Source organism: Filicampus tigris, chromosome 6 (genome assembly GCF_054856515.1).
Source record: "Filicampus tigris isolate MCC_2025a chromosome 6, RoL_Ftig_1.0, whole genome shotgun sequence".
NCBI lineage: Eukaryota > Metazoa > Chordata > Actinopteri > Syngnathiformes > Syngnathidae > Filicampus > Filicampus tigris.
This window is the reverse complement of record NC_141222.1, coordinates 6,520,899-6,534,504: the sequence shown is the minus strand read 5'-3', so window position 1 is coordinate 6,534,504 and position 13,606 is coordinate 6,520,899. Positions and strand designations below refer to the sequence as shown.

Sequence of the window (13,606 nt, the reverse complement as noted above, 5' to 3'; positions counted from 1 at the left end):
TCAAGTGCAGAACATGGCCATTTGTTATTGTTATTATTATTATTATTATTATTATTATTATTATTATTATTATTATTATTATTATTATTATTTAAAAGGACATACGGCGCAGAATACTCAGTCTAACTAGTACGCAATGTCCATTATTGTGGCTGCTACAGTGGCATGTTTAAACCTTACGTCACACGATTTGAAGCCCTCTGGTGGCTGTTTAAAGTATATGGACCCTGCTCCCTTCATGTATAGTGTGTGATGGAGAAAAGCCCAATTTTCTTAAAAGTTTATCATATTAAATGTTTGTTACTGTCAAATATTTGTATTATATTAAGTATTTATTTTATATATAACCCTAAACCTAACCCTAATGAGGACAAACAGTATCGAAAATGGATGGATGGAATGTTTTTACATGAGGTAATCATTACAGATGAATAAATAATGTTCTCTTAAGTAAAAAAAAATCAAGAAATATGGATAGTATGACGGTAAAAAAAACAAACTGATGTGCATATTAAACGTGACAGTGCAGAGAGCAGTACAGGAAGTGGTTTTTAGTGTTTGTCAAACCAATGTGCAGGAAGTGCAGCCTCGCTTGACAGGAAACTGATCTCAACAGTCAATACACACCCCAAGCAGATCAGTTGCTTCCGTCACCCTTGTGCATTATGGTGATAATGCTCATGTGCAGTGTTATTAAGATAATCAGTAGAATATAATCAGTCGCCAGGTACGTGGTATGAATTCAACATGTACTATTTTATCTGAAAACATGAACACTTTACCACATTAAGAGAACCTGGAAGACGGTAATCTATAGTTTATTAATTAAGTAATGCATTAGATATTAAATAATAATTAAATAATACACATTCATTTATGCTCCATCAAGAACATGTAAATTTATGTCACAGATAATGCAAAGAACAAAATGACTCAAAGCTGAACAGGCTAACAGACTTTATTTCGGGCAAGATACTGACAACTACACGTCACAGAATTTAGTGTTTGCACATTTGAGCTTCTTTCAAATAAATCAATCAATCAATAAAAAAAACACTGTGTGTCCAACTGCATATTAAGAGGTGAAAAAAATCAAACATGATGTGAAAAGAATGAAGTGAAGATATTTGGCAAAATGAGTGAGGAAGTAAGTAGTTGGGTACAGCACCAAAGCGGCCACAGACAGACCTTCAGGAGGGTTTCATGTTGTGTCACTTGGAAACAGGAAATGATGAAATGATGCAGAGAGAACCAGTGCGTCTTCATCTCACTCATTGTACACGAGTACGTCCAAGCTAAAGGTAAGGCACATCGGATAATAGGTTTCCGTCCAAGAATTAACTACATACATTGCACAACTTTGAGTATTTATTTTGTTTCGTGTACCCTGGAAAAGAGATACACATGTCAATAACAGCCTGATCATTAAAATGGGCACTAAGCAAAAAGCAGTAGAGCCAGCGGCTCATCCACCTCCAACCGAACAAGGATCACCAGAGAAGAACAGTAATATTTCTGCAGATCATCTCAAGGGACAAGCAGCTGACTCAACCGACCCTCTCAACACTTACAAATGGCAAACTGCCTCCAAGGAATCACTTCATGAGGTGGCCGACGATGAAGCTGCATCTTCAGCATCGACAACTGAGAGGATTCAAAAGGGCAACAAATGGAACAAGATGCAACTGTGGCGTAAGGCCCTGAGTGAGGAAGAAAAAGCAAGCAAGATGAACTCACCGGGAAAGAATCCCTTCAGAAGGGCCCTTTCTTTGCCTCCTATGTCGCTTTTAGCCACCCTCACCCACTCCCCCAGCTCTGCTGGTGCACCACAAGGAGAACCGTCACCATCCTCTGCTGCAGAAGCCACTTGGGACCCTGAGCAAGGAGGGGGAGGGGCCCGCTTCAAAAAGTACTGGAGGTCTGTGTCTCAGAAGCTCAAAAAAAGGCCCAGACTGCACAGTCGGAACAGCACCCCTACATTATTACCAGGTGAGGTGTCTTAGTCCATTCATTAATTTAAACCAGGGGTCACCGATGTGGTGCCCGCGGGCACCAGATAGCCCCCAAGGGCCATGTGAGTAGCCCACAGGTCTGTTCTACAAATAGTTCATCAGTGATGGAACATTGTGATTTTCTAGGAATGCTGTAGAAGAGATCATTTGAAAATGTAAGCACTTTCAGAGATTTATAGGAAGTGTTGCGTGTTGATATTGACCATTTTCCTGACTATCGTGAGACATCAATATGATCAGTGTCATCACATAAATTAACATCATAATAACATGTAAATGTAATTTTAGTAAACTTGTTATTTCCGAAGTGTGCATCAAACTGATAGCCCTTTGCATGAATCAGTAGCCAAGAATTAACTCTCACTTTCAAAAAGTTTGGCGACCTAGATAGTCAACACAATTTTTTTTTCTTTGCAATAATATGTTCTATGCAGCCCCACTAGTCTAAATGAGATTCAGATTATAATTGCATTTGTGGAATATGAGTTAAGAAGCAAAATCCAACCATTTTTGTCCATCTCATGGGTGGCCAGTCGACAGCAAGTGGTAAAATGGTCGCCCCCTGAGGTGGACAAAAACGGGTGGATTTTACTGCTTTCCACAAATACAATATCAATCAGACTGCCATGTTTCGACTAGTAGGCCTGCATAGAACATATTCTTGTAAAGAAAATTTTGGGGTTCGTTCCGCTTTAAGCATATCTAGAGCTAAGATAAATAATTGTATCACACACAAAAAAACTGCAGCAAAAATATTCATGTCCAAAATAGAATTTTGGGCTTTGGTCAACACAAGATACAAGAAGGTAGCAACAAATCGTAAGGTGTGTGTGTGTAAGGTGAATGTAACGAAAAGAATGAGGCAAATATCTACCCAGAAGAACATTTTTAGGAGTAGGCTTTTTCTGTCATATCAAGAAAACAGATCGAGCCAAATTCATATAGATTGTCAATGGGTTTAATTTGGCTCTATAATATATTACGATGCATTGCTGTGCTTCAAACCTCGTACACGTTTTGGTGGAAGTGGACACTGAGGAAAACTCACAGGAAGTGTGCAGCTCTGTGTGTCTTGTGCAGACAGATAGCATCACTTTCCACTTTTTAAATGGGAGTGGTCAAGTGTGATGGGGAGATGGGTACAAAACCCAAATACAAAACAAACAGAGGCCAGCATATGTATGTAATTATGGTCCAGTTCTTGCTGGTTTAGAAAGGCTGCATGAGCTAGATGCTGTGTTTTCTAATCAGAATAATGGAATGTTTTTGAGTTGCATTAACACATTTCGGTTAACTGCTTGCTTGCTTGTCTGCTGACTGTGTTATGTGAAGGTGAGCAAGAAGCTGTGTCCACAGAACTCCCGAAACACCAGTGGGCACAACCCCGGGAGGTTACCCTATGGAACATTAGCAACTGTGTTCTTCAAGATGGACAGATTCTCATCTGCACTGAGGAAGAAGTAACATCCACACAATCTGATTTTCACTTGCAAAAACAATTCTTCAGGGTTTTGACTCTCTCTCCAGCCAACAATGTGGTTCCGAAGCCGTGTTAACAGCTGCCTGTCCAATCTCAGCATGCAGAATCTTGTGGACATCGACACAGGTCAATAAACAAATTATTCAATTTAAACACAGGGTGTCAATTTCATACTCACTTGCCTGAAAAAAAAAGAAACACTACCGTACTGAAATTAGCTCAAGGAGATGTTTGATTCCCGAAGACAGCCACAGAGGAAATGACAGAATGTTTATACGAGTATGAATGTCAAATTGCTTCCTCTTTTTGTGTGCGTGTGTGCGTGGCTGTGCGTGTGTGTATGCGTGTAGAAGATAGCATCACTAGTTGTTCTTGTGGGCCCAGTGAAAGCAAAAGGCATAGGCAACTTTTCATTCAAGATCAGAGAGTGCACAGAGTTAGCATTGCTTTTTGCTGGTTGGTGTGCTAGCTGGTTGTATCAAGTTTGGACTCCCAAAGAGAGGAGGGATTGTTACATGGGGACATATTGATGAAACAAGACCATTCGTACTAAATGATGGGATTCAGACGATGGATTGTCTGTGGTGGGGCGTTGGGTAAGTGCCAAGACTGAGAGTGTAGTGTAAGATAGCTTTTTAAGATTTTTCAGCGAAAGAACCCCTATGTTATTTGACTTTTTACTTTTACTCTGTACATTTAAAAATAGATGACAGTTTCTGTACTTATTGTGCCTTACTTGGTCAAAATAGGTGTGTTGCTTTTTTCAACTTCAGAAATACAGGTAACAACGCCACATCAAAAAGATGTGAATAGAGAGGTAAAGTAAACAAGCCACAGTTGAGATTTTGAATGATTGATTTATTGATGGACATCTTTGGGACTTATAAGGTAGTACATAAACCAGTGAGCATTAACAATGATGACGAGACATTCTGAAAAGCATCCACGGCCAATTTAATTAAAATAGTGTGTTTTAGGTTTTGCCAGTTCACAGCATATTAAAGCTACAGTATGGGAACACTTTGTTTTGATAGCATTTAAGTCTGAGTCGGTGCTAGCTAGCTTCGTTTTCTTCTCAGTACAAGCACCATGAATGTTAATAAAAGAAGGAAACTAAACCGTTTTGTATGCATGCAGATACTGTATGTATTTTTGTCATTGTGCCAAGTTGTGAAAACATGTAGTATATATAACAGACATTAAATTTTTTTACTTAAGTACTGTACATTTCAGGGTGTGTTCTTTTTTTATTTTTCCTTAAAGTGGAAGTCAACCCAAACATATTTTTTTCAAGAATATGTGGTATGCTGTCCCACTAGTTGAAACACGGCATTCTGTTTAATATTGCGTTTGTGGAATATGAGTTAAGCAGCAAAATCCGCACGTTTTGAGCAATCTAAGGGGGCGGCCATTTTGTCACTTCTGTCGACTGAAAATGATATCAATGCTCAGTGCTCAGGTAATGACCAATCACGGCTCAGCTTCAGAAGAGAGGTGAGCTATGATTAGTCGTTACCTGAGCTCTGAGTAACTGGGATGTAATTTTCAGTCGGCAGAAGTAACAAAATGGCCACCCCCGGAGATGGCTAAAAATGGGTCGATTATCTCTTATTCTACAAACGCAATATTCATCAGAATGCATTGTTTCAACTAGGGGGCCTCCATAGAACATATTCTTGAAAAAATAGGTTGACTTTCCCTTTAAGTAAATGAATTGAATCAATATGTCTACTTTGTGCCTTCGACTTCATTACAGTTTGTGAGTACATTTGCCATCCCTGCATAAAACCGCATCCTGTTTGTTGAATATTTGAAATGCCAACCTTAATCCAGTAAAAATGTTCATCAGTCATGGTGGTAATTTACAGTACAAGTGACCTACTGTAGCACTTACTTAAAAAAAAAAACACAATTAAATTAAATAATTAATGAAATAACAATAAGTTCGTTGCTTACATATTTGTTTCTCTTGCATGTGTTCCTTTTAGAATGTAGTCCTGACCACGTGGGCCCTCGACCGAAGAAAGAAGATGGCGGTGTGCGGGTGATTGTGGCACACGTCAAATATAATGATCTATTATTTCAAACGCATTTTAAATGTAATGTTTCACCCTGAAGGCACTGATTAAGCGCCGTCTGGAGAACAAGGCCAAGAGAAATAGCAACACTCAACTGAATCACACGGGGCTAAACAAAGGAAGCAGGTAAATTAAATGCTCATTTTAGATGACATGCTGGCTACCGCCATTCATAAAGTTATAAAGTGTCACACCCACCTTTCACAGGTCATCCGTCCGTATTGAATAATATGCCACAGAACATTGGCTACAAGCATTAGCAATAACATTCATTCGTCCTCCATTCCATTTAGAAAGAAAAGGTTAATGCTATTATAAGTGTGAGGATGGGAACAGGACATTTTGATATAACACGTTCATACAGAAAATGTCTGGGGTGGAAAAAAAGACAAATTAAAAGAAAAACTAGTACATCCAATAAATACATATAAATATTGTTTATATAACGGTTGAGTCAGCGCACGGAAATCCTGCATATCAGAACTGTGCCACATATATATACTATTTTTTGAAAAGCTTCTTCCTGTTGTATTACTGGGGTTTTTTTGTATTTCCTGGGTATGTTCACAAGTTTCGAGTTTCAGTGTCGTTTGTCATATGTGTCTAATTTCCCTGTTGTCTTTGGATTTGTTTTTTTTTAACACGGGGACGTCCCCAATCCTTTTACTTTTTTCCCCCCAATAAATGGTTTATGATTTCCTGTCCGTTTTCCTGCATTTGGGTCCACCCAACCTTGACAATTAAGAATGGCTGCAATAGAAAATGCAATTCAAAATAATGGAAGCTATTACATTACTCGACAACAATAAGAGATTGTACATTTTATTGCTCCGTATTAATGTCTGAGTCATGGTCTATAAAACCTTATTAAACGTATAACTTTCATTCTTCTTATTTAAGGCACTATGGATCGAAGGAGTCTGTATCAATTCCAGTGAGCCCGGTTGGAAGTCTGGATCTAAGTGCAGATGCCAGTACTGTGGTCAGGCCAGTCCACAGCTCAATTTTAGGGGAGAAGTACTGTTTTGAGGTACAGTATAGTAGGGCTGGGAAAAAATATTGTATCACAATGTTTTGTGATACCTTTTATGCCGATACCAAGTATTGATACGTTGATGAAGTATCAATACTTTCAATGCCTTATGTGATGTTTTGCACGTTCAATAACATTCTTTTCGAACATTTGAGGTCCTTAAAGTTGTGCTTAGTGAATGGAGTTTTATCTATTGCACGCCTGTGTAACAGGAACAGCTACTGGAACAGTTTATGCACTTTTCAATCGTGACATTTTAGTTAAAGTTAAAACTTTGGAAACACATGCCTCAGTTTTTTTTTTAAATATATATTTTTATAATATTTAAGCATGACAATAGGTATCGGATCGCAACCCAAGTATCGGGACCCGTATCGGATTAGGACAAAAGTGTATCATCCAGGCCCGACAGTATATAGTACTCTTCAAGCCATGCATTCATCATTTTGACTGTGAAATATTGGTTGGTCAGGTCCCCCTTTTGTTTTAAAAGTAGCTCTGAGTACTTTGTAGTTTTATCTTAAACCAACAGGTTAAGAACATTAAGGCTTCAGGGCACATTGGCTTGAGATAGGTTGGTCTGTGTTTATGCTGTCAGATTGATGGCACGTGGGAAAAATGCTACATCTGTATTGAGTTTACTGGCAAATGTTTAAAATGAGCATTAAAATATTCTTAGTGTATTTAAATGAAAATGTAATACTTTCAATATACTTTCTATATACTTCATGTACTGTATGTGTCACTTATAGGTCATAAACTTGGAGAACACACACTGCTTTGGCTGCTCCTCAGCTGCAGAGCGTGATCGTTGGATTGAAGACCTGAGAAGGGCTGCCCAGCCAAATAAGGTGATCTCTTTGGTCCCAAAAAATCCTAACTGAATATACTGATCATCACAGAAAATGCTTTTATGTGTACCTTATGTACCTATTGTGAAACTGTTCACAGGATAACATTGAGCGCACAGAGAACTCCTTAAATCTGTGGGTGAAGGAAGCAAAGGATCTGCCTCCCAAACGGCGTTATTACTGTGAGGTCCACTTGGATGGAACTCTGTTTGCCCGTACCACTACTCACCCTGTTGGAAAGGTGTCCAGTCGTTCCAACCTGGCTGGGGAAATCTCTACTGGCTCTTCAGGAAGCCTGAGTGGCAGCGGAGGTGTTTCAGGGGGAGGTCACTTATTCTGGGGAGAGTTCTTTGAGCTTGACAATCTTCCCTGCGTCTCCCAAATCACCTTGCACCTCTTCCGCGAAGAAGACCCCAAAAAAAAGCGCCATTCCCGAGATGAGTACGCTCTGCATCCACTGGGTAGTGTGAATATACATTTAGCTCACATCCGAGGGAGGACCTATCAGGAAAAGTGGTACCCCATCGTTCCTTACAAGATATCAGGCATAGGGGGCACTAAAGAGCACCTGGGGCCACAGGCTTCTCTCCGCATCAAGGCCCGTTTCCAAAATCTACAGGTTCTACCTATGGAGAAATACAAGGAGTTTGCCGAGTACGTGACTGTGCATTATGTAGAAATGTGCAAAAGCTTGGAGCCACTTCTGAACGTGAAAGAAAAAGAAGAGCTGGCCGGGGCGCTTGTGCATGTGCTGCAGAGTATCGGCAAAGCAAAGGTAAAAACATGTGGAGAGCGTGCAAACGGTGAAACGGTTAAGGCCCAACAAAATCGGTTGAGGGACTCTACCTTGACATTCTTTTTCCAAATGAAAATGCAAATAATCTGCTCAAGCATCATAAACCATGTATTAATTAACTGTACAAACATTTCTAACATTCAGCCACGCAATCGACATTCAACAGTCATACATCAAGTGGAAAGAAAGAAAGGAAAAAAAACAAAGAATGTTAATATCAAGCAAAATTTTGCTTTGCAAAATGGCCAAGAAAAAGCAAAAATACATACAGTTAATGTGTATTACTATGGGTTCTGCGTAAACTAAGGATTTTTTATAAGAAAAAAAATCAATCCAAAAGGATATGGAAAGTGTAGGTTTTCTTAATTGGAAGTTACTGACAGCCATCACCATTAACAAAGTTAGCAATAAATTGACTGCAACTGTAATAAATGTTTCAGGAATTTCTTGTTGATTTGGGCACCGCTGAGATTGAACGTCTTGGAGAGCAGGAGGCTCTTATCTTCAGAGAGAACACGATTGCCACTAAAGCCATAGATGAATATATGAAGCTGGTGGGGCAAAAATACCTCATTGACACACTAGGTAAATATGTTAGATGAAACTGTTTTTCCTTAGTTACAAATATTTTCACAGAGCTCTCTTTCTCGTTGATTTTAGGGGACTTCATCATACGTCTCTATGTAATGGGGGACAACTGTGAAGTCGATCACCGCAGATGTCATGCCTCAGAACTATCAAACAACCAGAGGAACTTGAGGAAAGTGTGTGACGAAGTGGTGCGGAAAATTTTTGACCTCCACGGGTAAGAAGCTCACAGGGGGGAAAAAACATTTGGGTGTTGCTAATAGTTTTCAACTTAAAGAAATATTTCAACATCTTTAGACACTTTCCTGAAGAGTTGAACAAGATTTTCTCAAGTTGGGCGTCGCTGTGCGAAGACCAAGGAAGACCTGAGATTGGTCAACGTCTCATCTCTGCTTCCCTCTTCCTTCGTTTCTTGTGTCCCGCTGTCCTCAGTCCGTCTCTTTTTGGTTTGACACAACCATACCCAGAGCCAAACACCCTGCGCACACTCACCCTAACTGCCAAGGTCATCCAGAACTTGGCAAACTTCACACTGTGAGCAGGTTTATTTGCAATGCCAGTCTAATCATGCATAACTTTCAATAACTCTCTACATCATATCTTCATGGATATATTGAAAAAAAGAGATAATAATAAAATAATTAGAGATAGATATATAGATATTTAATAATAATAATTCTCTTTCACTTTATTGTTCAACGGCAGGTTTGGAGAGAAGGAGGAGTACATGCTGTTTATGAATGAATTCTTACAGCAGCACTGGGACAGAATGAGGGGCTTTCTCCAAACAGTATCAAATCCGTATGCTGAGGTCCCAATGAGCTCTTTTGATGGCTATGTGGATCTACCTCTGCGACTGGCCGTGCTTCATGGCTTGCTGGTTGACATCATCTGTCTGAGGGATCAGGTATGAAGGAATTCTGAGCTTGTCAGAACACAACAGGACAGAACATTTTGCACCGTGATCAAATCCACTAAAATGACATTACATCTGGTGTTACCTGGTCGAAAGTCAAGTCTACTTTATGTCACCAATTTGTCAGGTGCGGCGGGTCCTGCAATAGAAAACAGGCTCGTGAGCCTAGTGAGGTGCAACACGGTCGTGCTAAATTCCCAAACACTGTAAACAAGGCTTGCCCTGGCACAAAAATAAAGATGTCTACCAAAATAGGGCCCAAGGTACAATGAACATAAAGGTACATGGTAAAAGAACTGTGATGTAATGTAATGGTAAATACTTCTAGAAATAAGGTACATGAATGCAAGCAAGAGGAGATGAAGTCCAGTCTGAATGCGACTGAGAAGGAAAATCCGAAGCGAGAGCAGGATGTTTAATGAATCAGAAGAGATGAAAAGAGGTGATAGTGTCTAGTGAGTGAGGTAGGTTTCCATTCTGATGAAGCATTGACCTTAAATCGCGTGTGTCAAAGACAAGGCCCGGGGGCCAGATCCGGCCCACAACCTCATTTTATGTGGCCCGTGAAGGCAAATCTTGTGCGTCAACTTCACGTTTCTTCACTTTTAACAACACTGAGTTATGAGATACTGCAATGTGTTATTTGTTACCGATCCTCCCCTTTAAGATACATTGAAAAATAATTGAACAATAAATTACCGGCTTCTAATTTCAAAACTGGCTATCCATCAATTTGTTGTGTGTATGTGATCATATAAGACATATATGTATGTGTATATACATTTATATGTCATAATGGCCCTCTGCGGGACACCATCACTATGATGTGGCCCGCGACAAAAATGAGTTTGACACCCCTGGTTTAAATGCATGGTGACGATTCTTTTTTTCCTTCTTGAAATTTATTGAAAAGACATTTGCACAGTAGCATGTTTATTTGATAGCCTGGTGGCTTGTAGATACAAATTATTTTAGTGTCGTTGCCCTGGATGACATACTAGCACCTGCCAGGTATGAACAGTGTGTACTGTGGCTGGGTGTGGTGACCTTAAATTATGTTTTTTTTTAGTCCCTTGTGACGGATGTGTTATAAATGTATGTTATCAGTGACAAGCCATAACCACAGCCAAGGGCACTATAAGTTGGGTAGAGTGGTGAGTCATTTCTAAATGACAATGATTAACAGGAGCCGTTGGAAAGAGTATTTTTAATTTGCAGCATTGATGTGGGGACTCCAATTTTTTTTTTGTTTTTTTTTTGCTACCGGGGCTTTAGTTTTGTCTTAAATTGTACTCAGGCAGTATTTTGTAGAAATTCTGTTAGCTCCTTCGATTTTTCTGGAGAACTCTTTACTGCCACCCTGACAACTTTTCTTCTCGTCCTTGCACTCATTTTAGAGTGGTGTCTACTTTAAAGGGGAAGTCAATATATTTTTTTCCAGAATATGTTCTACGCAGGCCCATTAGTTGAAATTAGGGATGGGAATTTTGACTAATTTGCCCACCGACTAGTCTCAAAGTTTATTTGCGACTAGTCGACTAGTCTATAAGCAAGAAAACTTGAAATTGAATACATATTGAATTCAAAGCTTAAAATGCAAATGTTTTGTGTATTTACGGTAGGGGCTATTTTAGCCCAAACATTAAGGACAGTTTGTTAATTTAAATTCTATTGATGTAATAACAACTGACTGAATTAAAGTGAAAAATTGAAAGAAATATACATTTCTGATACATTTGCCAATGCAATGCATGGCATTTATTATGAATAATGTAATGAGTAATGGTACTGAGAGCAACTCTCTCTCTTGGTGCTCAGTTTAGAGGCCAAGGCAGAGGCATGAGGAACAAGATGCGTGATACTTGCAGCGAATGCAGCGTTTAAGCGACTAGTAAAATACTAAACGTTTAATAAATCGTAGACGGTTAGATGGTCAAACGACTAGTCGCGCACATCTCTAGTTGAAATACGACATTCTGATTAATATTGCATTCGTGCAACATAAGTTAAGCAGTAAAATGCACCGGCCATCTCATGGGGTGGACATTTTGTCACTTCTGTCGACTGAAGATGACATTGAAGTTGCTCAGGGCTCAGATAACGACCAATCATGGCTCACCTGTTTTCTGAAGCTGAGCCACGATTGGTCGTTATCTGAGCCCTGAGCAACTTCAGTCTTTGTAGACATATGAAGAAGGATAACTCTCATTCAGTTTGAATGTATTTAAGGATACTAGCTGTGATTTTGGTGACAAAAGCAAGTCCTGAAATTGCAAGCACAACTGTCTTGCTGTCAATCTTTGCTTGGTTGCTTTCTTCTAGTAGTTGGTCTGTGTGTGCTTTTGCAGATGCGTGTAATTCAATTGCTCGCACTCCGCTGACATAGAGCTTTTATATTCTTTAGGAAACAATTGAAAAATTGGACCCATTGCCTTTGATTCTGAACCAGATAACACAGTCACTGGGCCCCGAGATGCATCAGATCACAATTAACAAGTATGTTGACTCTGAGATTCCATCATTTGTTGTTGTCGTACCCTACTAAAAGTTCCTTCTCTCTCACAGCCCAAGGAATCAAGCTAAGCCAATGTACGTTCCTCCAAAAGACTTGAGCAAATTTAGCCCTCATCAATCATCCCTCCAGCAGCTTCCTCAGGACTGCAAGAGCCTAAGAGACGGGTATGTGTTTTAGCCTCCAACTTTCGAGCTTTTTCTGCTGCTGGTTCTCTTCATCCATCTTCGAACATCCTATAGAACATGCATAGCTTCTAAAAACCAAGCAGTACCCCAAATGTTCAACAACAAAGTCCTAAATAGGGGAGTAGATTACTGTGGCTGATGACTGTGATTGTCTGTCATGGCAGACAGTGATTGACAGACTGTGATATCCACTGCACCTACGTCCATCTAGTAGATCTCAGTGCTGCCCAGCATGTTGCGGCACACATCAGCTTGCGACTGGCTATGTACAATCCTCTCTTCTCTGCTCCTCTCTCTATAAACCACTCACCCAGAAACGGCAGGCATCAACATATAACATATATGCACAACTCATTTGTGGGATGTTCTTTTATTCTTATGCCAACTCCCTATTCCACCTTAATTTTTACTGGCTGCCAGCAATGTTTTCTGAGTTTAAGGAAACAAGCCTAGCGATGTATCAGAAATTTAACAGATACGAAAACACATTATTGCCTCAACCCCTCGCGTTGCCGTTGTTACAAAGTACAACTACGTAACATTACTAGAGCTTCAGACAATTGGCGTGTAGTGAACCCTTTTTTGAGCAGTCATATACTGTGGATCATATAGTCACTATTTTGAGTGAGTGTGTGTTAAATGGGAAGCGACCCAAAATTTTTCTTATAATCAATAATATGCTTTATGCGCCTCCACTAGTCCAAACACAGCATTCTATTGTGTTTGTGGAATATGGGTCAAGTAGTAAAATCCACGCATTTCTGTCCATCACAGGGGGTGGCCATTTTGTCACTTTCTGTCAACTGAAAATGACATCATAGTTGCTCAGGGCTCAGGTAACGACCAATCACAGCTCAGCTTCAGAAAACAGGTGAGCCGTTGAATGGTTGTTACCTGAGCCCTGAACAAATGTGATGTGATTTTCAGTCGACAGCCAGTTGCCGTGTTTAGACTAGTGGAGACGTATAGAACATATTGTAAATACAATGTTGGGGTTGACTTCCTCTTTAACAGTTTCAATTATGTTCAGTCCCAGAATAAGTAATGAGTTAGCAGAGAAAAATATAAAGTATCTTAATCAGTTTACTGGCAATACACATTATTTTGCCAGTCAACAGCCCATATTGTGTGCTGACATGATGGATGGATTTG

General features: G+C 39.7%; 1 protein-coding gene and 1 long non-coding RNA gene across 3 annotated transcripts in view; one reads left to right on the top strand and one right to left on the bottom strand.

The window, feature by feature from the left end:
• Window positions 1-1,238: 1,238 nt before the first annotated feature.
• rasal3 (RAS protein activator like 3) overlaps window positions 1,239-13,606 on the top strand; it is a 16,352-nt gene continuing 3,984 nt past the window's right edge. The window contains exons 1-14 of one of the 2 annotated variants that reach the window (XM_086033096.1): window positions 1,239-1,994; window positions 3,350-3,472; window positions 3,540-3,618; window positions 5,481-5,536; window positions 5,611-5,696; window positions 6,471-6,600; window positions 7,356-7,454; window positions 7,555-8,229; window positions 8,691-8,835; window positions 8,911-9,055; window positions 9,136-9,372; window positions 9,544-9,745; window positions 12,159-12,250; window positions 12,320-12,433. In XM_086033096.1, the coding sequence (XP_085889222.1) occupies window positions 1,431-1,994; window positions 3,350-3,472; window positions 3,540-3,618; window positions 5,481-5,536; window positions 5,611-5,696; window positions 6,471-6,600; window positions 7,356-7,454; window positions 7,555-8,229; window positions 8,691-8,835; window positions 8,911-9,055; window positions 9,136-9,372; window positions 9,544-9,745; window positions 12,159-12,250; window positions 12,320-12,433 (2,747 nt within the window). In that variant the 5' untranslated portion in view covers window positions 1,239-1,430. Of the gene's footprint in view, window positions 1,995-3,349; window positions 3,473-3,539; window positions 3,619-3,909; window positions 4,089-5,480; window positions 5,537-5,610; window positions 5,697-6,470; window positions 6,601-7,355; window positions 7,455-7,554; window positions 8,230-8,690; window positions 8,836-8,910; window positions 9,056-9,135; window positions 9,373-9,543; window positions 9,746-12,158; window positions 12,251-12,319; window positions 12,434-13,606 lie in introns of those variants that run through there. The other variant, XM_086033097.1, reaches the window with a different exon arrangement.
• LOC147145575 (uncharacterized) overlaps window positions 9,484-13,606 on the bottom strand; it is a 16,855-nt gene continuing 12,732 nt past the window's right edge. Inside the window, exons 2-3 of the long non-coding RNA XR_015087106.1 lie at window positions 9,840-9,893; window positions 9,484-9,733 (exon numbers count right to left, since the gene is read on the bottom strand). This is a non-coding gene — a long non-coding RNA (uncharacterized LOC147145575). The remainder of the gene's footprint in view (window positions 9,734-9,839; window positions 9,894-13,606) is intronic.